Genomic DNA, 26,216 nt, shown 5'->3' on the forward strand with positions numbered 1-26,216 from the left:
CGTTGTAGGGCTTAGCTTGCAGCTTCATTGCTGCGTTTCCCTCACTTCCCCTTATCAGTGATGAATGTAGTCACCAATCAGAACGTGTATTCCCATTGAGTCTTAGTCTTAGAACGGGGTTTGCCTTGATGTCTCCTGGGTGAGCCACTTGTTTGTTCTTGTGGTAATCAGTCGGTCTGCCTATATTGTTTTCCATTTTTCCTGTCGTTTTTTGTTTCAAGAAGTATCTTCTGTTCTGGCCGCTCCAGGCCTTTTCTTAACTTTTTACAACATTGGTCTCATATTTGTGTTTTTGTGGCTAATTTCACTTTTCATAATGTCCTTCAAGTTCATCCATATTGTGAGGTGTTTTGCAGATTTGTTATTCTTCGATATAGCATAGTATTCGTTTGTATGTATGTACCAAAGTTTGTTTAACCATTCTTCTGTTGATGGGCATTTAGGCTCTCTCCATCTATTTGATGTGTCATTTACAGACATTTTATATTGAAGGATCATGTTTTCTTATCCATTCTATTATCTTTTTAAGCCATTTACACTCAGTGTAATTATTGATAGGAATGAATTGAATGCTTTTTGCTATGGGTTTTTTTTGTGTGTGTGTTGCTGCTGGTTTCTTGGTTTCATGTAATTTTCTGCACTGAGTTCATTTTGTTTGTGTGTTTTCTTTGCACTTTCAATTATGTTGTGTTAATGCTTACTAGGAGTCCTGGTGTGGTGCTGTGGATTAATGCACCAGACTGCAAAGCCATTTGAACTGCAAGGTATGGGAGGTATGTGACAGCAGAGTTTCTGGCCCTTGATGGAGCTGGTTTCAGTCTGTTAGGATTACAGGGCAGCTGGGGGCAGAGCAACTGGGTAAATGCTGGTCTGATAGTTCGGCAGGTTCTGTTTATCTGGAGCAGAGCTTGTCTGAAACCAGAAACCACAATGGCGCATTGAAGAGGCAGCTGGCCCCTACCTCTGAATCCCTGGATTTGAGCTAGGAGTGGAAGAGGGTCAGAGGTGACATGGAGAAAAGAAGAAATCATACCTTTCCTGCCTTGTGTGTGTGAATATGCTGTCAGGCTACCTTCTGTTGACAAAGCTGCTTCCAAGATGGTTACACTGTGCCTGATCAGCTATATATGTTTGCCTCCCTTTCTCGCTATTCCAGCTGAGCTCCCAGCATTCAATCAGTCCATTTCTCTAACCTTTTTTCTGAAGTTCAGGATTCCAGGATTTTTATCTCTTTCATTTGGTCTGTCATATCTTTGTTTTTATGTGCCATTGAGTCAGTTCTGACCCATAGCGACCCATGTAGGGTTTTGAAGAGCAGCTGGTGAGCTTGAACCACTGACTTTGCAGTTCAAATTGACCTTGCAGTCCAGTACATTAACCCAGAGGGCCACACCAGGACTCCAGTATCTTTGTTGTAGAGGGTCTGTATTGTGTGTCTGCCTAGTCTGCCATCTTACTGGAAGTCCAGAGTCTGTTTTTATATTAATAGTGATAAAAGGAAGGACTCATTTTGAGTCCTGGCTCTTATTTCCTCTGTGCAAAAATTTTTACATCTGTAACATTTACCTACTTCATGGGAATATTAATGATTACATATGGTATGTTGTAGTTATGAGCCGCAAGTCAGTTCAGACAAACCTGTATAGGGTTTCCAAGGAGCAGCTAGTGAATTTGAACCACTGACATGTGGTTCAAACTGACCTTGCGGTCCAATTTATTATCCACACTGGGACTGCACAATATGGTATAGTGACTTCTAGTCCCAGTCTTTGTAACTCCAATCATATGACACATTTCCTGATGGTTCTGGGTAAGAGAAGATGGAAGACATTGATAGGATGACAAGAGTCAGTTCTGGATGTTAACAGAGAGTTAATTGTAATTGTGTAGAATGAGTCATCTCACAAGTATGTGGGTGGAATCTCACGAGGGGAGTGCATCCTTTGGCCCCTGGGATCTCTGCACATTTAAACCTCGTTGACATAGAGCTGTGTCACTGGAGTGAAAGAAGAGCAGTAGCAGCAGGACCAAGAGCCAGAGCACAAGACAGAGCGAGTGATGGGCTTCCCAGCCCATGCAGCAAGTAAAACTATGGGCATTAGGCTTGCTTACAGAGTAGGGAACCTCAAGACATTTAATTGGTGGATGTTGCTTTGGTGATCCATGGAGTCAGAGCCAAGTGCCTTTAGACTGAGCCTTCTGGTAGAGTGGTGTGTTAGCAGCAGCCCTAAAAGCGCTTTTAAAAATTTGTTGGGCAGAGAAAGGCCTGCCTGTGGGCACAGCTAAGGGGAGACTGTCCTGACTGTAACTGTCCCTGAGCATTTCTGACTGAATTGTAACTTGTTGACACCCTGATAAGCCCTTTAACTCTTGAAGTCTGTGTGACTATTGCAATGAATTATCAGTCCCAGTTGAGTGCTGTTAGGGATGGTGGTGGTGGTTGTTGTGATTACGTGCCATGGAGTCGATTTCGACTCATAGTGACCCTGTACAGTTTCTGAGGCTGTAAATCTTTATGGGATTAAAAAGCCTCATCTTTCTACCGTGGAACAGCTGGTAGTTTCAAACTGCTGACCTTGAGGTTCGCAGGCGCTGTGGGTTAATGCGCCAGACTGCAAAGCTGTTTTAACTGCAGGGTGGGCGGTTCATGCTTACAAGCTGCTCCTTGGAATCCCTATACATGGCCACTGTGGGTCAGAACCAACTCCACGGCACTTAATAACGCTACCAGAGCTCCTTGCTGTTAAGGGATACTATGCTGTAATTCATTTTATAGGGTTGGTGTCAGAAGTAGGGTCCATTACAATGGTTCATGATAGTATGGGGCTTTGTAAGATAATGAAAGGGGCATGGGAAGTAAAACTTTTGGTTCTTTTGATGGTTACTTTGGTTATCTGTAATAGCTGAAAGAGATGTTACGCTATAACTTAATGGAGAAAATCTGTTACTGGAATCAAAAGCCTAGCTTGTAAACAAGATGATTAATAGAGGAGAGGGTAAGGGCCTACTTGCCAGCAGAGACCCAAGGCCTTTTGCCCATCTATGACAGAAATAAATATTGGGTGTCATAATTACACAGAGCTTGTAAACCCACTTTGTCTATATACTTGACTGGATATCCTATAAAGGGAATTACAAATTGCCCAAATAAATAGACATTTTGTTTTAAACCTTTCTTTGAGGGTTATGAGGGATGGTCGTCCTCTTTTTCCCTGAAACTCTACTCTTCCAAGCATAATGTCTTTCTCCAGGGACTGGTCCCTTTTGACAATGTTAGAAGTACAAGGGATGAAGTCTCACCATTGTGAGTTCTAAGGAACATTCTGGCTGTACATCCCATAAATGTTTATTTGTTCTTCGGCAGTCTGTGAGACTTTTAATATTCTTTAACACCATAATTCAAATGCATCAGTTCTTCTATAGTATTCCTTATACATTGTCACATGCATATGAGGTGATTAAAAATATTATGTCTTTGTTCTCCATTTCTAATGATGTTATTTACTGGTCCTGCTGTGAGGATTTTTGTTTTCTTTACATTGAGATGCAATTCATACTGAAAGTTATGTTATCAGTATTTCAAATCCTTCCTCTTCACTTTTCAGCAATCAAGGTAGTGTCATATTCATATTGAAGGCTGAGTCCTCCTCCAAGCATGATGTCACTTCTTCATATAATCCACCTTCTCAGATTATTTGTTCAGCAAATATTTGAATAAGCATGGTAAAAGGATACAACTCTGGCACACATCTTTAATGATTTTAAAGCAGTCATTATCAATTGGTTATAAATGCAGTATCAACTGGGTTGATAGGAATGGGCAGTGTAGACCTTGGGTCTCTAAAATGAGATAAAAGCATGAAGTGCTTATAAGCTTTCATGAGTCTGCTTACAGTTAAACTGATATGAGGAAAAGGACAATTGACTGTGGTATAGTGACTTACTTATATGCCTTTTAGCCTTAGTGTCTGTAGCTCCCACCAAGTGATACATTTCCTTGAAAAGGTGGGAGAAGATACTAACAGCATGATGATTCAGCTGTGGATGTTAACTGAGTTAATTATAAAACGACACTCTAGCATAGGTATAAAATGAGTCATCTCAGAAGCGGGGAAGGGGGACCTCACTACCATCAAACAACATTCAGAATGGGAGCATGTCCTTGGAAGTTGAGATTTTCACCCAGTTAAAATGTGAAAATGCCTTTTAAAAGTACCTGGCATTTAAAAAGTGGCTAAACATAGTTTCTATTAATAATTCATTGTAATTTCTTAAACTAAAGAAAATAGGCTTAGGCAAGAATGTCAGATGGTCTGAAATACAATGCAGTATTTATTTTATCTTTATTCTAAGATAATTTTTTTCTTAGAAAAATACCTCTGGACAAGTTCAGTAAAAGAAAAAATAAACGATAGAAAGTCATGCCTTTTATATTAGAGTGGGAGACAAATATTTACATTGTATATTTACATACTTGTCTTTTTCTAGTACAGCTGCCTGAAGTTACTATAAATGAAGAAACTGCTTTAGCAGAAGTTAATTTAAAGAAGAAAAGTCATTTGAATATTAGAAGTTACCCAGTTGCAACTTCCTTTGCCATATTTGATGAGTAAGTTAGTCAGATACCATGTTACTGAGCGTTCTAACTTTTCCCTGGACACCTGAGTTTATAGCTATTGTCACTGAAGTTATTATTAGCCAGCCTTTGTTCTTTGTCAAGTACCTGGATTTGGAGGATCGGTTCTTACTCACCCTAACTTGGTTTGCTTATTCTCATAGAATGCTAATTTTCTGTTCTCACTAAAGCTTTACCTGAGGTTACTTTCAGTATTTGCCAAGACCTTTAATATATCCATAAACTGAAAGGCAAACATTCTTACACAAACTTTTCTGCCAGTTCTGTTCTAGCTCTTGTATCCAAAATCCAGGTGTATTAAGTTTTTTAAAGATTTTTTTTTATATTAAAACATAATTGCTAAGTTTAGTTTTTAACAAAAATTTTTTGGATGGAGTAATAATTCCTTCCCTCCCCCCACCCCCCCAACAGTACTTTACTTATAGTTGACCCTACTGGAGAGGAGGAGCATCTGGCAACTGGAACCTTGACTATAGTAATGGATGAGAGAGGCAAGCTAGACTGTCTTCACAAACCAGGCATGTTTCTTTCATTTCAGTCCTAAACATATATTGATGAAAATTTTGTGAGCTTCTGCAAATTATTGTAGTTAACGTGCTGATGAGGAAGTGGAATGTGTCAATGTTAATTTACTAGTTTCCTTGCTACCTGAAATTCCTCACAGTTTTATGCTATATACCAGTGGTTCTTAAACTCTGACAAGGTCTTGTTAAATAAAATAGGAACTGGTATTTCTTACAAGTTCACAGATAATACGGATGCTGCTAGTATCATTGCTGTATATTGTCATTTCAAAAAAAAAAATAAAAATAAAAAATGACATATTGATCTTTTTACAAAGTTATATGGAGATTAAAAATGTGAATTTTCCAGGTGGAAGTGGGCTGACAGGCACTAAACTTCAGGACTGTATGAACCGAGCCATGACAAGACACAAAGAAGTAAAAAAACTGATGGATGAAGTATTTCAGAGTATGAAACCTAATTAAAACCACATTTTCAACACATATTTATAAAAATTATATTTGTTAGCATTGTGCACAGACCTTTTATATGAAATAAATATCAAGCTACATTCTTCTGAAAGAAGTTTCCAGTCACTTGTGTATATATACTATGTACAGTAAAACCTTTTCTCAAAAAAGCAATGACTTAGGCAAACCAATCCTAGATGTTAAATCATTTACCTGTTTTTATTTAAAAATCACAGGTTTGTGCTTCTATATAAAGTTTGTACATCTAGCAATGTAAAATACTGACACATTAAAAAAACAACCAAAAAAACAAAAATGAATTAAAAACAAATTCCTTTTGATTCAATGCTCTTGTTTTTTCAAAGAGGAAAAAATAAATAATGCTCAAGACTCAGAATTTTGGAGTGGTTGGTGTGCCTCTTTTCATTTTACTTTTTGACTGGTTGCCTGTATGCTGATGATGATGGAGCTGGGCTGTTTGTGCTGCTGCCGCCGCCATAGACATTTGATGCTGCAAGAATCGCAACTGCTGTGAAAAGAAGAGGGAAAAATGTGTTAAATGTAGGGGAGTATGGACAGATGCTTTCCTTGGTGACAAATAACTGAAAGGAAAAACGCACCAAGGAATGAAGATTAATAGAGACAATGCACAGTCAAACAGCACCAGTGGCACAGAAGCCTGCTAAAGGCTTTAAAAAATGACTCTTGGAAAAAAAAAAAAATGTGACTTTGCCTTGTCAGTCTACATTGCAGTAACTCAGCAACTTCAGTTACCATTTTGTTGTATGATAATCATTTAGATAGTCAACTATAATGTGCTGATTTTACCTCTAAAATTAATAATATTTTTCTAAGTAAACAGGTGTGATATTTACTAACAGGAACACTGGTATGCTTGCATTTTCTGCAGTATAATATTAAAAAGTTAACAACTGGCACAATAGTCCATTTCAAAATATACTTGAAACTAGAAAACATTTAGTAATTTGCCACCAGTACTTCATGAGAGATTTTACATTAGAACAGTATGGCTTTAAGGTACAAAATATATTCAGTGCTCCAAGATGACTACCTAAAATGTCAAATGTCTTTAAAAAAATCTGCTAAATAATTTACTGTTTATTCTATAAAAAAAGACAGTAAAACAAAAATAAAGCAAAGTACGAAGGGTTTTTAAAAGCACATGAAAAATACCTATCTTTTAATTCCATTTTTCCAAGAACTTTTGAAACCCCTCACATACTTTTGGAGTGAAGTATTTTATCTTAAAAAATGTACTAAAGTGAAGTTGCTGGATTACTTGTATCTGTTGCTGCTGCTGTTGAAAGGCAGAGGAGAGCTGGAATCTCTGAGGAAGGGTTTGCTCAGGTCTTTTCTCGGCAGAGCCAAGCTGAGACAACACTACAGAGAGGAGAAGGGGAAAGTGGGCCAGTCAGAAAGTTTGAAGGCTGTCAAGGGTTAGAAAAAGGACAACATAGAAAATGAAATAGAAAAGTTATCAGTATGATTAATCTTAAGTATCAAATCACAGATATTTCAGAGTAAGTTTAGTATTATAGTCTCCAGTTAGTGGGAAGGTACCATGATTATGGAACTTCCTGGATGAGGAAAGGGAAGAGAGCTCACATATTTCAAAGCACTTTTTTTTTTTTTTGCAGAAAAGGAACTTTAATACTAGTGCTATTTTGTTTAGAAGGCTTTCTTTCACAATGTAAGACACAATATTTTAAAATATTTAATAGCAGGTCTAGACCTAAGAAAACAATTTTTTAGCTTTAAGTTTTTTTTACTCAATTTTATAAGAGTAAGTCAAACAGTATTACTATAAAATTATAAAACCTTTATCAAAAATCACTGATTTTTATGTGAAGCTGCTTCTTGACATAGCCTCTGAAGGCACTGTTTCCATCTAACTAGTGCTATACAGGATAAGCACTGCTCTGCTACCCATAAAGTCAGCGTTTCAAACCCACAGTCACTCCTATGAGTAGGAACTGACTTGACAACAGCAACCATTCCCCAAAGGATAATGCGCTCTTCTATTTACTTAATGTTAACAGCTGTTTTTGGGCATCTTTTAAAGAACTTTTTGTGAACTGGGTGATAGAGGATTACTTTTCCATTCAATAATTCATACATTTTTGTTTCATGTCATTAACTGCGATCCCCAGTGTAATATTACTTATCCCACCTCCCCTATGTTTCCTGTTTCTACTCCAGAAGAGTCATAATAGACTTAATGGTAGTGGGTTGGTTTGGGTTTTCTTTCCTAACTCTCCTGAACTGTATGCCTAGGTAAATGCTTTGGATCTCAAATGATTGATTATTCTAAGGTGTGCATACCTCCTTAGTATTACTGTTCCCCATAGAAACCTACAGAAATTTAAGCAATGAGCTATTTCAGACTTGAATCGTGACTAAGGGTCATAGTCTCAAGTTCCACGGGTCTCTATCTGGCCAATTTTATTACCACTGTATCCAGTGGTCCCCTTTAGAGAAATGAGTTCTGCTGGTCTTAGGATCATGGAGACTGATGTGCACATGATCCATTAGAGTAATTATTTTCATGCATCTTCAATTTTATTTACTATTCTTTCCAACAGGTAAGGAAAGTCCAGTAGTTGTACTTTCCCTATGATATACAACTTACAAGATATTTTGTTATGTCTAAAGTTTGCTTAACTTTGTCCCCTGTATGCTCCACCACATTTATGGGCATATTTGCAACAAAAGTAAATAGCCATATACAAATATTCTCTGTCAAACATGTATCTCATGGATATAATCTCATTTTCCCATCCATACCCTTTCAGTATGGTATCCCAGCCTAAGTTTCCATCTGTGCATTTTCTCATAAGTCACCTTTCAGACAGGACTGCGTGTATAATTCACTTAGCCCTGTTGCCTTTTACCCTTGTACTCATCTCAGTATCTTATGCCTCTATCATTTTTTTTTGCTGATCTCTCTCTTAACTGTACACTTAATTCTCCTATTTCACTGTTTATGGATGTACCAAATTTAACCCATTTTCCCACTGATGGAAATTTAGGCTGTTTCCATCTTCTTGCTATTTCATCATATATTGCTGGCCACCTGAATGTCTTTGGTGAAGTGTCTGTCCATGTCCTTTGCCTATTTTCTAATTGGATTACTTGTCTTGTTGAAATTTCCTATAAAGATTAGTCCCTTGTCTGATATGTTACTGAGCTCTGGAATCTCTGAGGGACTCAAACATGTTCCTTTTGAATGTTCTTTGAGTATTGGGGAAAAAAGAAGTCTGAAGAAGCAAGATCAAGGATATAGGGTGGATGGAGCAAGGTTTCCTAACAAAATTCTTGTAGAATAGTCCTTGCTACTCTTGAAGAATGAGCAAGTCACTGGTGTGATGGAAAATAATTTTCTTGGCACAACTCTCCTAGCTTTTAATCACCAGTGCGGTTTTCAATTTTCTTAAAATTTCTTCCTAATACAGCCCCCAGGATTCTTCTGTGTCCTTCAACTGAATCTATCAAGAATATCCCTTTGGTATCAAAAAACAAAACAAAACAAAGAAAGAAAAAAAAAAAAAAAAAACCCAGCCATAATCTTCTGAGCTGACCTCTCTGCCTTGAAATTTACTGGTCCACCAGATCCCCACAGAAACCAGATTTGGTTCAATCTGTTTGTTTTTTTGGAAGGTCCCCTAATGAGATTAAGTGTATTACTGAGATAACTTGTCTGCTGCTATTCACTTATTGCAGAGGTATATTTAAATATTTAAATAAGGACTTTTTATTTAGAATAAACCCATACATGTGAACTGGAAACCCCAGTAGCAATACTTTCTGATTCTTAGGCTATTTATAACGTGTGTGGTGAAAGTGTATAATTACAGATTCCCACTTAAGAGTTTGCTTGCTTTAAATTAGTATTTATGTAAGAATTACTTATTCACAAAAATAAAGACTTTATTCTCCCCTAAGGGACTTCTAAATTCAGAACTGAAGTGTAGGACTCTAAAGCAGAATAAAGGCGTGCTGGTAGTGTAGTGGTTACGAGTTAGGTTGCTAACCTCAAGGTTAGCAGTTTGAAACTACCATCTGTTCCTTGAGAGAAATATGAGGCTTTCTATTCCTGTAAAGATTTACAACCTCAGAAACCCTATACAGGGCTGCTAAGAGTCAGAACAGACTCCACAGCACATAAGCAAGCAACCAAAGTAGGATAAGCACTGGACTAATTGCAAGGTTGGTGGTTCAAACCCACCAGCTACTCCTTATAAACCCTATACAGGGTCAGCATTAAACACGACAGCATTTAATAACAACAAAGGTATCTTAACTCAAAATGCTGTCAACATGTTCAGCCCTCAAACTCTGCTATAGCTTTCTTAAACATGTGCACTTTGCTTATTTTAATTTGTTGTTGTTATGTGCCTTCGAGTTGGTTCTGACCGATAGTGACCCTGAACAGGGTTTTTTCGAGGCTGTAAATCTTTACGGGAGCAGAAAGCCTCATCTTTCTCCTGTGGAGCAACCGGTAGTTTCGAACTGGTGACCTTGTAGTTCACAGCCCGATTCATAGTCACTATGTTACCAGAGCTCCTTAATTTTTTTAATTAGGTGCACTTAAATTGTCTTTAATTGACAAGCTAATCTTCATTAAAGGTAAACCACCAATTACTGCCAAAAATGGTGAACAGTCATCTAGTTATTTTTGCAAATGATAAAAGTGGCTGCCAAAAGTTAGGATATTTACCACTAAGGTTTAGTTCATGAAACCATGGGCTATCAAAGCGAGACAAGTAATTATGTGTTGCTAAGTGTCATTTAGTTGATTTCGACCCATAACGACCTTGTATAGGGTTTCCAAGGAGCAGCTGGTGAGTTTGAATCACTGACCTTGCAATTCACATAACTTTGCAGTCTGACGCATTAGCCCACAGCGCCACACCACGCAGTCAACAAAAATAGTCTCAATGACCTTGGAAACTCAACTGTTGTTAAGTGCCATGGGGTTGGTTACTAGGTTATGTTAGTAAATAACTACATGGGCAACTGCTGAAACAGATTCTTATAGCCTCCTAGAAATTAGATGGTGTTGTTGGTGTTAAGTGCCATCAAATTGGTTCCAACTCACAGTGACCCTTTATAGGGTTTCCGAGGAGTGGCTGGTGTGTTTGAACCTCTAACCTTGTGGTTCAAACTAACCTTGTGGTCCCAGTGCATTATTCTACAGTGCCACATCAGGACTCCTTCGAAAGGCCATAGTGCTGTTAAGAAATATCAACTAAAGTTCTTTTAGTTAATCAACAGTCAAAGTAATTAATGGAAACATTACAGAAGGCCATTAATCAATTTAATATTTGATAAAAAAGATTATATTTTCATAGTTAACTGCTTAGGGAAGGAGGAGATCAATTCAAGTTATGAGATCATTCACAAATTAGGTACTTTCAGTAAATTTACCATATGAAATTTTGAAGATACCTACCAGCTGCTTGGGATTGCATAAAATTCCCTACTCCTGTAAGATTAATAACAGCAGCTTGCTGAGCAGACAAGACCTGTTCTTGACTGGTTGAATCTTGTTCAGAATCCTGAATAGAAAAATAATAAATGATTTGTACAAAAAGAAAGACAAATCTGAGTTGATAAAAAGACTACTGCTGTTGATTTTTGGTTCTGTTGCTGGTTTATGACTTAGGAGACCATGTTTTATAGAGTAGAGCTACTCCAGGGTTTTCTTGGCTGTAATCTTTATAGAAGCAGATCACTAGGCCTGTTTTTTCCATGGTATTGTTGGGTTTGAATAGCTAACCATTCTGGACTTGTAACAAGAATAACAAATAAAAGACGTCAAGTGCACTTAAAAAATTAGTAAAGATAGACTTATGGTATTTTGAAAGCAAGAAAATATAACAATTTTTCAGAATTGATTCTGTATTTGTTTGATGTTCTATTAATAATTTCTAAGACTTTTCTAAACCTTCATTAGATTTATTTTCTTAAAGCTCAAAACAGTTTTTGCAATATAATATTAGTGTGGCACTGTGGGCTAATGCGCTGGACCACAAAATTGGCAGTTCAAGCTCACCAACCACTCTTTGGAAAACCCTATATAGGGTTGGTATGGGTCGGAACTGACTCAATGGCACTTAACAACAACAACAATGGAACTTCTAGCTAGCACAGTATATAGGGCATATGATTTATAAAAGAAAAAAAAACTGTCCTAACTGCAAATGACATGACTCTCTCTATGTAGAAAATTACAAGGGATCTAAAAAAATACACTTACTTAAGTGAGTGCATTAAAAACAAGATCAACAAAAATCAATTCTTAATACAAGCAAATGAAAATGTGTAGAAACGAACATTAAAAAATACTATTTACAACTGCTAGAACAAAGAAAAACATAAATCAACAAACACAGAAGATTTGTACATTAAAAACTAGAAATAGCTGATGAAATCATGGAGAGATAGTCTTCATATTAAAGATGTTAATTACCCCCAATTTTATGCTTATTTAAAGGAACTCAATTCCTTTAAATAAGCATAAAAATCCAGAATGTTTTTTTTTAATATTGTTGTTGTTAAGTGCTGTTGTGTCGATTCTGACCCATAGCGACCCTGTATAGAGTGTCCAAGGAGTAGCTGGTGAGCTTGAACTACCTACCTTGCAGTTCAAACGGCTTTGTAGTCAGGCGCATTAACCCACAGCGCCACACCAGGGCTCCTCTGTACATATTGGCAATTTTAAATTTCTATACTGATATAGTTAGAACAGCTAAAATAATTTTGAAGAAGATAAAGTGGGAAGAATCACTACCTAATTTTTAAGTCTTAACGTAATCAAGTGATATTCACAATGGACAGATACATAGGTTAATGGAACCCACACAATTACAATCCTATTATTTTGACAAAGGAACAAAAGTGATTTCAATATAAGAAGAATGGTACTGGAATAATTGAACATTCATAGCCAAAAAATGTTACCTTATACAAGAATTAAATGAAAATGGCTCATAGGCTTAAATGTAAAACTGTAAAGCTGTTAGAAGAAAGGGAGAAAAATCTTTGAAAACTAGAATTAACTAGAATTAGGTGAAGAGTTTGTAGATGCCAACTCTTAAAAGAAAAAGAAATTAAAATAAAAGAAAAAGAACTTAAGGTTTCATCACAATTAAAAACTTTTGCTGAGTAAGAAATCCTTTGTTACTACTGAAAATAATCCTTTGTTACTACTGAAAACATATATATATATAACAAAGGAATATAATATAAGCTAAACATTTCAAATATTAAAACACATTTGTTATGAGGGCACCTCGCAGGATTACAGAAATTTCCTCCTTTAAACCAAAGTTCGCTCTCCTTTATTCCCAGTAAATGGTAGTTTGGTCAAATTCATTATTTTAAATAGTTATGACATAAGAGTAAAGATGAAAAGGGTATAGTATAGAAAAAGTTGTTAGAGATAAATTAAAAAACAAACCAACTGTCATCGAGTCAAATTTGATTAAAAGCAATCCTATGTAGGGTTTCTGAGGATGTGACCTTTCAGAAGTAGATGGCTAGGACTTACTTCCTACGTCACGTAGCCTTGAACTACCAACCTTTTGGTTAGTAATCCAGTGTGTGCCATTTGCACCAATGAGGAACACCTACATATGGAAAGAAGGGAGGAAAATTGTTTCCTGTGGAAACCAAAGAATAACATGACACCATATTTTCTTGTTTACCTCACAAAAATCAGCATTCATAAGACACTAAACAGAAGGCAGAACTGACAAGACAGACAAGACTCCTGGCAAACTTGGACCCCTGTTCATAAAATGAAACAAAAGTAAAAAGCAGACTACAGACTCTTCATAATAGAGAAATTACAAAGCACAACAACAGCAAAATGCAAAAACAACAAACAAGAACCCTAAAAAATCCACAAAGCTAAAAAAACTGCAAGACATTACTGTTAGGAAACAGGAGGAAAATTAGTGGCAGTGGAAAAGGGGCATCGGGAAAAGATCAATACAAGTATAAAAAAACCTCCAAATACACAGGACAGGTGGGGCAGGATATAAACAAGATTCAAAAAAGACTTGTGAACTCTTCCTCCTTATACAGTTACCAAGTGGGGATTGTTAACCACTTGGTAAGGGTTAACCAGTTTTAGCGCTCCTTTTTTGAAGCCTGGTGGAACTGTTTTGCAGTTTAACTTCTCTTTATAAAATATCTTAGACTGCGAACATGTAGAGACAGCTGTCTATGGCATGTCTACATCTTTCTCCTACTCATAAAGATGGCTGGGTCACCATCTCTTTAGTATGGCTGTGTTAAGAGTTAGTAACAACCACCCAAGAAACAGAGAACTGTATTATAGCCTGATATAATTCTAGTAAAAGCATATAAAAGGTAGAAAGTGCCTACCTGTTCCCCTGGTTGCTGAGGACTAGAAGTTGTGGGTTGAGGAGGTTGTTGTGGAGACAACTGAGATAGCTGCTGCTGCTGCACAGTATTAAAAATGAGTGAGCCACCAGGAAGCTATTAAGGATTGAAACAAAAATTAATTAGCCAAATTCACATTGTTTTACAGGAAATTAAATTTACTAATTGTACAAATATTTTTAGGGCATAAGAGACCTTGGGTGGTATAAACAATGTCCTTGACTACTAACCAAAAAGTTGGTAGTCTGAACTAACCTGGAGGCATTTACAGAAAGTCCTGTTGATCTACTTATGAAAAATCAGTTACTGAAAACCATGGAGTACAGTTACATGAAGACTTTTCTATAAAGTTCCTATTACATGTATGTTATAAAAGATAACACATAAACTTCAAAATTGTTTTGTAGCATACTAAACTCACACTAACTAGATGTCGTTGTTGTTAGGTGCCAATGAGTCGGTATCAACTCATAGCGACCTTATGCACAGCAGAACGAAACACTGTCCAATCCTGGGCCAACCTCACTATTGTTGCCACGCTTGAGTCCATCAATGCTAATGCTGCCAACATGGCCAATCCATCTCGTTGGGGTCTTCCTCTTTTTCTCTGACCCTCCACCTTATCAAACATGGTATCCTTCTCCAGTGACTGGTCCCTCCTGACAATATGTTCAAAGTATGAGAGACGAAGTTTGGCCATCCAGGCCTCCAAGGAGCACTCTGGCTGCACTTCTTCCAAAACGGATCTATTGGTTCTTTTGCCAATCCATTGCACTTTCAATATTCTCCTCCAACACCATAACTCAAAGGTTCTTCTACGGTCCTCCTTATTCACTTTCTAGCTTTCGCATGCCTATGAGGTGATTGAAAATACCACGGCTTGGGTCATGGGCACCTTAGTACTCAAGCTGACATCTTTGCTCTTCCACACTTTAAAAAGTCTTGTGCAGCAGATTTGCCCAATGCAATACGTCATCTGATTTCTTGACTGCTGCTTCTGTGAGTGTTGACAGTTGATCCAAGAAGAATGAAGTCCTTGACAACTTCAATCTTTTCTCCGTTTATAAGAATGTTGTTTATTGATCCAGTGGTGAGGATTTTTGTTTTCTTTACATTGAGATGTAATCCATATATCGAAAGCTGTACTCTTTAATCTTCATCAGTAAATGTTTTAGGTCCTCTTCACTTTCAGTAAGCCAAGGTTGTATCATCTGCATATCACCAATGGATATTATCCTATCACAGACAGCATTGTACCTCATGACTGATCTGGTTATGTTCTTTCTGACAATGAATGTAACACCATTCTGCTTCAATTTGTCATTTCCGGCATAGTAAACAATGTGGTCATCGGATTTAAAATGGCCAATACCAGTCCATTTCAGCTCCCTAATGCCTAAGGTATCAATGTTTATGCGTTCCATTTCATTTCTGACAACTTCCAATTTTCCCAGGTTCAAATTTCATATATTCCATGTTCTGATTTTCAATCCTTCAAGGAAGGATTGGAAAATATAGCCCCGGTGATAGAAAAGAGCTGGAGATCGCATAATAAGATTTCTACAAGACCAATGATTTGTTCATTTCAAATACCTTTTTTAAACAGCATAAAAGACGACTATACACATGGACCTCACCAGATGAATACACAGAAATCAAATTGACTACATCTATGGAAAAGGACAGTGGAAAAGCTCCGTATCATCAGCAAAAACAAGGCCAGGGCAGACTGTGGAACAGACAGACCTTCAATTGCTCAAATATAAATTCATACTCAAGCTGAAGAAAACGAAAAGTCCATGAGAGCCAAAAAAACGACTTTGAATTAGGGAAGGTGTGCCACCACAGGGCTATTTTCTTCCACAATACTTATTCAATCTGTATTCTGAGAAAATAATCTGAGAAGCTGGGATATATGAAGAAAAACTGGCATCAGGATTAGAGGAAGACTCATTAACAACCTGCATTATGCAGATGATAAAATCATGTTTGCTGAAAGTGAAGAGGACTTAAAATACTTATTGATCAAGATAAAAAAACCACAGCTTTCAGTATGGATTGCACTTCAATGTAAAGAAAACAAAAATCCTCACAGGTGGACCAATAAACAACATTCTTATAAACGGAGAATAGATTGACGTTGTCAAGGACTTCATTCTTCTTGAATCAACCATTAATACTCATGGAAGCAGCAGTCAAGAAATCAAATGACTTATTGCATTAGGCAAATCTGCTGCACAAGTCCTTTTTTAAAGTGTTGAAGAGCAAAGATATGAGCTTTAAAACTAAGGTGTGCCGGACTCAAGCCACGGTTATTATCAATAACCTCACATACACGAAAGTTAGAGAATAAGAGGACCGTAGAAAAATTAATGCATTTGAGTTATGGTGTTGGAGAATACCATGGACTGTCAAAAGAACAAATATACACCTGTGTTGGATGAAGTACAGCCAGCCAGAGTGCTCCTTGGAAGCCAGGATGGCCAGATTTTGTCTCTAATACTTCTGACATGTTGTAAGGAGGGTCTAGTCACTGGAGAAGGATATCATTTTTGGTAAGGTGGAGGGTCAGAGTAAAAGCAGAAGACCCCCAGTGAGATGGATTAGCTAAGTGGCAGCATCAATGGGCTCAAGCGTAGCAATGACTGTGAGGTTTGCCCAGGACTGGGCAAAGTTTTGTTCTGTTGTGCATATGGTCGCTATGAGTTGGTACCAACTTGATGGCACCTAACAACAATAACAACAAGTGCTTTGAAGTCCATAAGAGAAAAATATAAGCAAATGCCAAATACAGAACATTTAGGTCTTTAGAAAGTAAAATAAGTTATTCGAGGCTAATGATATCCACACTTGTTGTTGCCATTAAGTGCTGTCGAATAGGTCCCTACTTACAGCAACCCTATATAGGGTTTGTTTCAGAGGAGTAGCTGGTGGGTTTAAACTGCCGACCCTATGGTTTGAAGTCTCATGCTGATCCTATAGCACACCAGGAATCCACCTAGCACAGTACAAAGGAGTCCTGATAGCAGTTCTAACCTACCCAATGGCTCTGCAGAAGGAAGACCTAGTAATCTGCTTCCATAAAGATTACTACTTAGAAAACCCTATGGGGCCGTTCCACTCTATCGCATAAGGTCGCTATGAGCAGAAATCGTCAATGGCAATGAAGAGCAACAACAGCATAGTTCAATGTTAGCAATATGCAGGAAAGTATGTTAAATAAAGCAACGTGATCCATGATCAAGTAAATTATTATGCAATTATAGTCTGCAAGTACTGATACTGTTTGCATCTTATATACTAAACTCTGTCATACATGCATTTCCCAATTTTGTATTTCCTGAATACCAGGTTGATGTAATTGTCATTTTCCCACAGTCCATAGTTAACACTATTTCATGTCTCCATATCATCATTTCTACCTTTTCTAAGTTACTGTTAAGTGCCAACGAGTCGGTTCTGACTCCTAGTGACCCTGTATAGGATTTCACACTTATAATCTCATTCATTCTATTAGAATATGACACCCTTTAAATTAAAGAAAATAGCATAATACCTGGAATATCATAGGTTCATAATGTGTACTAAATTCTTTACCTTCTATTTCTCTTTATGAATATGTTGATACTAACATTAATGTTTAAGAAAAGCATTATTATTAGATATTATGATATGCTGGTAACCCACAGGTTGGTGGTTCAGTTTACCAAGAGGTGCCTCATAAGAAAGGTGTTGCAATCTACTACTGAAAAATCAGCCACTGAAACTCCTATGGAACACAATTCTAGTGAGGCATACATGGGGTTACTATGAGTTAGAACTGGCTTGAAGCCCACCTGTTTTATTTTTTTAATCCTACAAACATTATTTAAAAGACTACAAAAAATTTGGCATGGTATGTGAAATGCTACTTTCCTTAGATAAAGAACATATATCTATTTAAAATGTATGAACCAGGAATGATTTTGGAATTGTACACACGACTGCTATCAGAGGTAAGTACTCTATGATAGTGTCAATTCTTCCTGTTGGAACAGCTAGTTCTTGATTAGGCAGGAGTACTGGATCCAATGAAAATGAAGGACATAGGATATTGACACTCCTTATTCATGTGACCATTAATAACCAGACTCTTAGAAGATTCTGTGTAGATCTCAAAATTCCGTATGTTGGAGAAATTAAAAACCATAACAATGCTTATCAAAAGCAGAATTTCATGTTTACCTGGAGTAGATTTAAGGGTCTGAGACTGGAAGTATTTTTTAAACCAAATGGAACACCTGCTAAATAAAACACATAATTATAACAGGGAATTTAAACTTTATTATACATGAAAATAATTTCTATTTTAGTATGCATAACTATAGGAGTCCTGGTGTACAATGGTTGTTAAGCATTTGGTTGCTAACTGAAGACTAGTGGCTCACACCCACCTAAACAGCTGGGCGGGAGAAAAAGACTTGGAGATGTGCTCATAAAAACTACAGCCTAGGAAACCCTATGGGGCAGTTCTCTGTCACATGGGCTACCCATGAGTCAGAACTGACTCGATGGTAACTAACAACATGAATAACTAGAACACTGTAAATATTCTCTGCTCAGAGTGTGCATTGTCTCTGCATTTCACCTTTTTGTGAAACAATACAAATACTCTTCACACGTCTTTGTTTCCGTTATAAGCAAAAACAGGTACCTATGTACATCTTTCATGAAAACCAAGTGGTGTAAAGAGAACTTTCAAAAAGCGGGGGATACCTATATTACTATCTTTATTTTATTAATATGGAAAATAAAGCCGAAAAGGAAAGATTACATAGCTGGTGACTTGTTCAACTGGGATTAAAGCTTAGGAAGTTTAACCTCAGAATCCAGCTGTTTCACAGACATACTATCTATGTTGCCTCTCCATGCACACTGTACTTTTTCAAAATATATTTACTTTACCTGGAATATAACTACTACTGACAATAAGGGTACTAAAGTTAATTTCATTACAATGTTTAAAAGGTAATGGAATTTACAGGATTATCAAGGTTTTTTCCCACAGATTGATTAGTATAATAAATGTAATGCAAAGTACCAGCAAGTTGGTTCCGACTCATAGTGACCCTATGTCGGGTTTCTGAGGAGCAGCTGATGAGTTTGAACCACTGACCTTGCAGTTCAAACCGACCTTGCGGTCCAGCACTTATCCTATGAAATAGCTTCAAATTCAAGTATCAGTAATTTAAAGACTTGAAAAAAACCTGAGAAATAATATTTTATGAAATGTTAATGCCTTTAATTGTATCCTTAAAATGACATTAAGTGAGGCTATACTTGTAATTCTTTAGAGGTTATTATTTCCAATATTCTAACCTGCTTGGGAAGCTGGCAGTGCACTTGGTAGGAGACCGCCTGAGGGAAGAAGGCCACTAAGATTAATTCCTGCAGTAGTTAGTGCACCAGTGTTACAGCCCAGCATGGGGTTTGAACCACTCATCAAAGCCTGGGCTCCACTGTAAAATAAAGACAAAGCATTAAACTTGCATTGCAAGAATAAAATCAAACAAGCAATTAACCCCTGCACTTAGGAAAATAAAAAAGAAAACCAACTATTACCAAACAATTAGAAAGTAGTTCTCTGTCCTAAGTAATAAAATGATTTTAGGATCAGTTTTACTTTTATGCTAGGAAGTGTTACCAAGGTTGGCTAAATTAAGTACTAAGCATTTACCAACGTGGAACATTAATTTGGAAGAGTAAAGTACTGTGAATTAAAAGATGGTAAACCAGAAGATAAACAGAAAACCAAAGCTGCAGTCTATGTGAAGCATCATTTTAGTACAAGTGACAGATTTATTACTTAAAAGACGTATGTTGAGAGAGCTTTCACCTGTACCTTTTTTCTTTCAGTCTGAGTAAATAATTTATTCTTAATTTTATAAATTAAAATTAATTTGTTTAGACTAGTGAGAATATACTTTTTAAAAACATCATTGCAAACTTACCAAACAGAGCCCACTACATTGATGAAGTTAAGTCCAGCAGAGTTTGCCATGACTTGGGTGGCTGTGGTTCCTGTAGTTATAGATGTTACCATGGTGGAAAGAGGAATGGTTGTTACAGGCATTGCCTGGCTCAGAGACTTTTGCTGCTGAGCAAACTGAGTTAACAAAGTGGGCTGAGGGGTGAAGCCTGAATCTTGGGAAGTAGGGGTGATAGAAAGGGTAATTGGAATTGAGCTCTGAGCATCAGGAGGATATGGGGTCGATGAAGGGGTTGGTGTAGGAGTAGATGGCTTAGGAGTTCCAGATCCTGCTCATTGAGAAAAATAAAAATTGCTAGTTTGTTATAAATGGCCAGTCCTTTTAAAAATAAGGTTAATGGAATCTTACTTAGCACTGATAATTTGTTCCAGTTTTTTTTTTAAAGCAGTAAACTGCAAGTGTTAATGTCTACACATGATACATGAGTGTGCTACACTCAATTACAATTAAGGATGCAGTATATCACCTAAGTCTCATTAGAGATGCTATTAAAATGACAGTAAAAATCCACATTTGTATTTATTTTACCACAATACCCACATAAGTTCATTTTCTACATGCTGCCTTTGGCCTAAAAAGCTTACAAAGAAATTTGAATAACTTTTTTTGTTATTTGTGATGTCACTATTTGAGGACTTCATTTAATGTTGCATGTTTTCTGCTATAGTCTCAGGCTAACTAAAAACATTTTATAAACTGCATTATGTTAATAATCATGTCTGGCACCTAAATATGCATGTTTAATTCTTAACACATTAAAATTATCCTAACAAACTGATAAAAAAACAGTAATAAAGCAAGAATATGATAGGTAATACTGCATCTTTAACAGTAACTGTGTACTTCTGTTTAAATGTAGAATGTATAAAAATCTGTTGTGAATGAAGTATGCACAGTTTAAAAAACATTAAAAACAAAAACAAAAAACAAAAAACAAAAAAGTAAAACCAAAAGCTCTTGAGGTGTTTTCTTTTTTAGCTTTCATGTCCTGCAGAAAGAAAGGAAAGAAATGTGAATGTCCAGAAGCTGTCATTCAACCCTTACTTAAAGTAACAACTGTGTGCAGTAGATTAACATAATCTATACCCACAACATATGTAGTGTGAATAAGACTTTCAGGAAATTTATAAAGTTTTTCTTTGTGCAAAACAAGAAGGCAGAAAAATTACACCTTTTGAGCTATCAAGATGAAGATGTTTACATCTAATACAAAGACCAGTCTATCACTGTGCAGTGTACTAAAACTTCCAGCACATGTCAACTAACAACAAAAAAAAATCTGAAAAACTGGAATGCCTTTTCTTTTTATGCACTGGTACCTACAGTACCTCAGATACCTACTAATTGGAAGAAAGTCTCTCAAATTCATACTAGAATTCTTATATAACTCTTCTTGATTATTTAAAAAAAAAAAATCAGTAGTGAAAATTATAATTATCTTCAGAATGATGCTTTATGATCATCACGTTAGAAGCCTAACGATTTATAAGAATGTAGGAGGTGTTTATGAAAAATCAGAATTTAATTTATTGTACTGAATAATATAAACATCGGACTGCAGTGATAACTCATGATATATTTTTTCTGTATCAGCTGCATAATTTACATAAATGATCCTTCTTGTTGTTGTTGTGTGCTGTGGAGTCGGTTCCGACTCATAGCGACCCTGTACAGGGTTTCCGAGGCTGTAAATCTTTACGGGAGCAGAATGCCTCGTCTTTCTCCCCCGGAACAGCTGGTAGTTTCGAACTGTTGACCTTGCGGCTTGCAGCCCGATTCGTAACCACTATGCTACCGTACGCTAAATTGAAAAATAAGATTTTGTAACTTTATTGTCACATATAACTACCAGATTATTTTTTATGGAGATGTGCAGGTTGCAAGTCTTTAAGAAAGGTATACACAGAGTGCATACTTAGATACAGAAAAACACAAGTACAATAAACACATAATACAATCAACAAGAAATATGCTTGAAGTTTCTCACAATTTATACATTTTGGACACAGAGTACATTTGGAGTTCACTGGTAAAAAGAACTGCCCTAAGAAACACTAATGCAAAAGCTTATGAAGATTTAAGTCATGACTCACTTTGTGATGAGCTGGCAGGTGACAAGGCAGCTGGAGAAAGCATGCTAACTTGACTGAGATCCACAGATGACTTCCGAGACAGACTTGGTGGCTTAGAAGCAGGAGGAGGAGTTGGAGATTTAAGAAAGCTGCTTGTCTGCTGTGGAGTAAAATAATTACCTAAAAGAAAAATATAAAAGTTATTTCCTAGATTTATAATTTAAACTTCTGTGAATTATGTAAAACAAATGGGTAACATTTTAAAAACAGATTAAAGTCATATGATACTTCTTACTCTAGATCACAGAAAATTAAAGAATGTAATACCTGAGGAACTATTTCCTGAGCTTGAGGGAAGTTTGATAGGTGGAGGCCGATGCTTTACTCCCTTACCCAATACTGAAGACTGGACTGACATGGTCTCAGGCTGCTAAGAGAAAATGACAGTATACACACTTGCTAAAATTAACATTATCAGAAATTTACAAATTAAAGTCAAACTAACTCCTAGATTAAAGTACACAATCGAAAACTCCGCAAAGTACTTGTTGTAAAGTAGCTACAGATATTATAGCTATCACAGAGAAACTTAAGTTTCACACAATGAAATCCATGAAATAGAGTATACAGAAAGTATTAAAAAATGCTTTTTGAGTGGTAGCGTAGGGATAAAGAGTGTGAGGGAGAAGGGCAGAGGGATGACATGAAGGTAAAGCTTCCATACTGCCATACCTATTCCTTTAACAGGAAAATGCTAACTGTTGAAGACAGGTGATTAGTACACAAGTATTCATTATACTTTTTTCTCTAATTTTGCATATATTTGAAAATTTTTATTATAAAAGTTAAAAATAAAAACAAAATCCAATGCTCCACACCACCCTTGTTCCAAATTTCTTTAGAATTTCTCAGATTTCTTGAGTCACAAACAAGTAACAGTGATTAAATATACTTCTGTTTCTTTCCCTGGAGAACGCTGACTCAGACTGATGGAGCCACTGGAACTATGTGACATCTTAACAGGGCATTTGGCTTCATTCTGGACCAATTCCTGGTACTGATTGACTACCCTGAAATACCAGGGGAAAAATAAGTAAGGACTAGATAAATGTGTTTTAAAAACATATTTATTATAGAGAAACTAATGTACTGTAATTAAAAAATAATAATTCCATCAAAATTAACTCAGAAATTAGCATTAGGCAATTTATCGTTGTGTTAAAAAAGATTCTTTGAATCTCTTCAATGATAAATTAATCTTCAAAATATTTTGCATATTAACATTCATAGAGACTTTCAATATCTTGTTTCTAATACATGTCATAGCGATTAAATAATCAATAAGTAGCTAAATTATTCATTAACTTCCACCTACATTCTGATGAAAATACTACAAATAAACTATCTTCATTAGTTGCAGTGACTATGTCAAGTTTTCTTACTAAAAACAAACCTATATTTTAAACATTGCTTTAATGATTTCCCCCTATTTTATGCAAAAACATTATCGGTATTAAAAATCAGGAAAAAGGAATTAAGTCCCTCCAAATCTCATACTACAAAAATAATCACTCCTAATCATTCTTTGGAGTCCTGGTGTGGTGCTGTGGGCTAATGCGTCAGACTGCAAAGTTGTTTGAACTGCGAGGTCGGTGGTTCAAGCTCACAAACTGCTCCTTGGAAACCCTATACAGGGTTGCTATGGGTTGGAATTGACTCAACGGCACTTAACAACAACAAAAATCATTATTTAGATATAAACAGAGGCCCTTAAATACTAAACTGGTATGTCTAACCAATTACTGACCCAATAAGAATCAAAGCTTATTATTTCTAATAGAATACTCATTAGCCTAAAAGAATAAAATGTTTTTCATACCTATCCAGGTAAACAACAAAGATAAATATTTTTACCTCTGAGCATCAGTCTTTGATCCAATAACAAACCTAAAATAGTAAAAACAACACAAAAAGTATTAGTTTATTTTAAAAGAGCCGTGAAATTACTTCTAAATGTTTCATATTTTAGAGATAGTAATTTTATGAATTTAAAATATAGCAAGATATCATGTAAAAGTTTAAAAAATTCATTTAAACTTGCAAAAGTAATGACCAAGTTTCATATGCATTATGAACTAATCATACTAGTGGCTGAGTTCATAACGTTAAAGGGAGATTTATTTTGGCACAAAGCTTAAATATCAAACAAATTGGAGCAAAAGTTACTATGAGCTATATCCCCTCCAAGTGTTTGCTCTAAAAGTAAAATCACATGTTCTGTGTGCAAAGCCTTGGGCCTTCTCACTTTAACCTTCGATTTCAAAGCTATTATTAATATCTACAAAACCTTAGAATATACTTTAGACAAGTTTAAAAAAGAAAGTATTACCAATACTTTTTTGAAGAGTTTAACACTTATACATTTTCTTAACAATTTAAAATCATGAGTTTATTTTTTTAGTTACCAATTTGAATGATCATCTGGGGAGGAGCTGAAATATAAAAAACAAAACAACACTTGGTTAATGCAGTTCAAAGTTCAACTTCAAAGTTATCAAGTATGTAACTTATGAATATAAAACAAAGACAGGAAGATAATAAATCATGTAGCTTTCTTGCAGTGATACTCTGAGATAAAGAAAAAAATAGATCCTCTTCTTGTCAAACAATTCAGTCAGTTGGCTTGTTAGACTAACATCTTTCTACTTTAATGAAAATACGTACCCTCAAGTTCTAGAAAGGTAAATATACACTAACTTAAAATAACTGATTTATGTTTTTAATGGGATTCTTTCTAAATATGAGGGGGGGCTTCAAAAACTTTGTGGAAAAATTCCGTTCTTTCAGTTCCATTTTCCATGAACCTATTGAAGCACTATCATAAAGTTAATAAAAAATCTGACCTTAGTACTATGTAAAAAACATAAAGCTGTAATGGGTTTTAAGGAAAAAATTAGCTGAGAATTCTGACTGCTGTTGCTGTTTATCCTCCCATCAACCTTTACCTACTAGGTAGTGGTGAAATTATTCTTTAAAAACTGCCTTTCTACTATAGTTACAATCAAGATGGCGGATCGGGTAGGCGGGCAGTGAGGAGCTCCGTCACCAACAACACAGAATACCAGGCCAAGCAGCTTTAGGGGATGGTGCTAAAACTCTGAACCACATATAAAGGAATATTTAGAAGATTGGAAGGCTTACAGCTAGGGGAATGTGTAGGAGAAATCAAGAAATCCATTGCTTTCTAATTCAAGATGCTTAGCTATTCCTGGAGCCGCCATTTTGGGAGGGAACAAGTGGGGGAAGGATCAGAACAGCTACTAATGCCTGACAGAACCGAGGAGATACGTGTGGATATTAATTTTTTTGGGTATCTATCCATTGACTGCACACCTCCATTGTGGTAACTAGAGGGAATACCTGAGTGAACGGATACCCCACCCCGACACCTGGAGGGTTCTATTATACACATGCATAGATCTCCTCGAAATTTAAAGTGACAGTTTCTACATAAAACCAAAAGGCCACCACTCATCTGTCTGTCATACTGTGGTGGCTTATGAGTTGCAGTGATTCTGAGGGCTATGCCATTGGTATTTTAAATAACCAGCACAGTCACCTATGGTGGACAGGTTTCAGATGAGCTTCCAGACTAGGAGGAAAAAGTGACGAACTACTTCTGAATATTTAGTCACTGAAAACCTTATGAATAGCAGAGAAACACTGTTAGATACAGTGCCGGAAAATGACCCCTCAGGTTGGAAGGCACTCAAAATGCGACTGGGGAAGAGATGCCTCCTCAAAATAGAATTGACTATGATGATGTGAATGGAGCTAAGCTCGTTGGAGAAAAGCTCACAGAACCTTCATTTGCTGATGGGGCACAACTCAAAATTAAGAGAAACATCTGTAAGCATCCACTGAAAATCGGAACATGGAATGTACGAGCTATGAATCTGGGAAAATTGGAAGTTGTCAAAAATGAAATGGAACGCATAAACATCGATATCTAAGGATGAAATGGACTGGTATTGGCCATTTTGACTCTGGCAACCACATGGTTTACTATGCC

The 26,216-nt window shown here is 36.4% G+C and overlaps 2 protein-coding genes across 4 annotated transcripts in view; one reads left to right on the top strand and one right to left on the bottom strand.

Moving 5' to 3' along the window:
* Nucleotides 1-5,924, top strand: part of EXOSC8 (exosome component 8) — a 24,970-nt gene extending 19,046 nt beyond the window's left edge. Inside the window, exons 9-11 of the mRNA XM_006837653.1 lie at nucleotides 4,489-4,609; nucleotides 5,048-5,154; nucleotides 5,510-5,924. Coding sequence (XP_006837716.1) covers nucleotides 4,489-4,609; nucleotides 5,048-5,154; nucleotides 5,510-5,625 — 344 coding nt within the window. The 3' untranslated portion in view covers nucleotides 5,626-5,924. The remainder of the gene's footprint in view (nucleotides 1-4,488; nucleotides 4,610-5,047; nucleotides 5,155-5,509) is intronic.
* The window catches only part of SUPT20H (suppressor of Ty 20 homolog (S. cerevisiae)), a 58,573-nt gene continuing 37,989 nt past the window's right edge, over nucleotides 5,633-26,216 (bottom strand). The window contains exons 14-25 of one of the 3 annotated variants that reach the window (XM_006837651.1): nucleotides 24,610-24,636; nucleotides 24,059-24,091; nucleotides 23,097-23,214; nucleotides 22,472-22,574; nucleotides 22,166-22,324; nucleotides 20,034-20,103; nucleotides 19,402-19,541; nucleotides 18,268-18,323; nucleotides 14,026-14,139; nucleotides 11,084-11,189; nucleotides 6,911-7,011; nucleotides 5,633-6,139 (exon numbers count right to left, since the gene is read on the bottom strand). In XM_006837651.1, the coding sequence (XP_006837714.1) occupies nucleotides 6,002-6,139; nucleotides 6,911-7,011; nucleotides 11,084-11,189; nucleotides 14,026-14,139; nucleotides 18,268-18,323; nucleotides 19,402-19,541; nucleotides 20,034-20,103; nucleotides 22,166-22,324; nucleotides 22,472-22,574; nucleotides 23,097-23,214; nucleotides 24,059-24,091; nucleotides 24,610-24,636 (1,165 nt within the window). In that variant the 3' untranslated portion in view covers nucleotides 5,633-6,001. Of the gene's footprint in view, nucleotides 6,140-6,910; nucleotides 7,012-11,083; nucleotides 11,190-14,025; nucleotides 14,140-18,267; nucleotides 18,324-19,401; nucleotides 19,542-20,033; nucleotides 20,341-22,165; nucleotides 22,325-22,471; nucleotides 22,575-23,096; nucleotides 23,215-24,058; nucleotides 24,092-24,609; nucleotides 24,637-26,216 lie in introns of all 3 variants that reach the window. The other 2 variants (XM_006837652.1, XM_006837650.1) reach the window with 2 other exon arrangements.

This window comes from Chrysochloris asiatica, unplaced genomic scaffold, assembly GCF_000296735.1.
Source record: "Chrysochloris asiatica unplaced genomic scaffold, ChrAsi1.0 scaffold00022, whole genome shotgun sequence".
In the NCBI taxonomy this organism is placed as follows: domain Eukaryota; kingdom Metazoa; phylum Chordata; class Mammalia; order Afrosoricida; family Chrysochloridae; genus Chrysochloris; species Chrysochloris asiatica.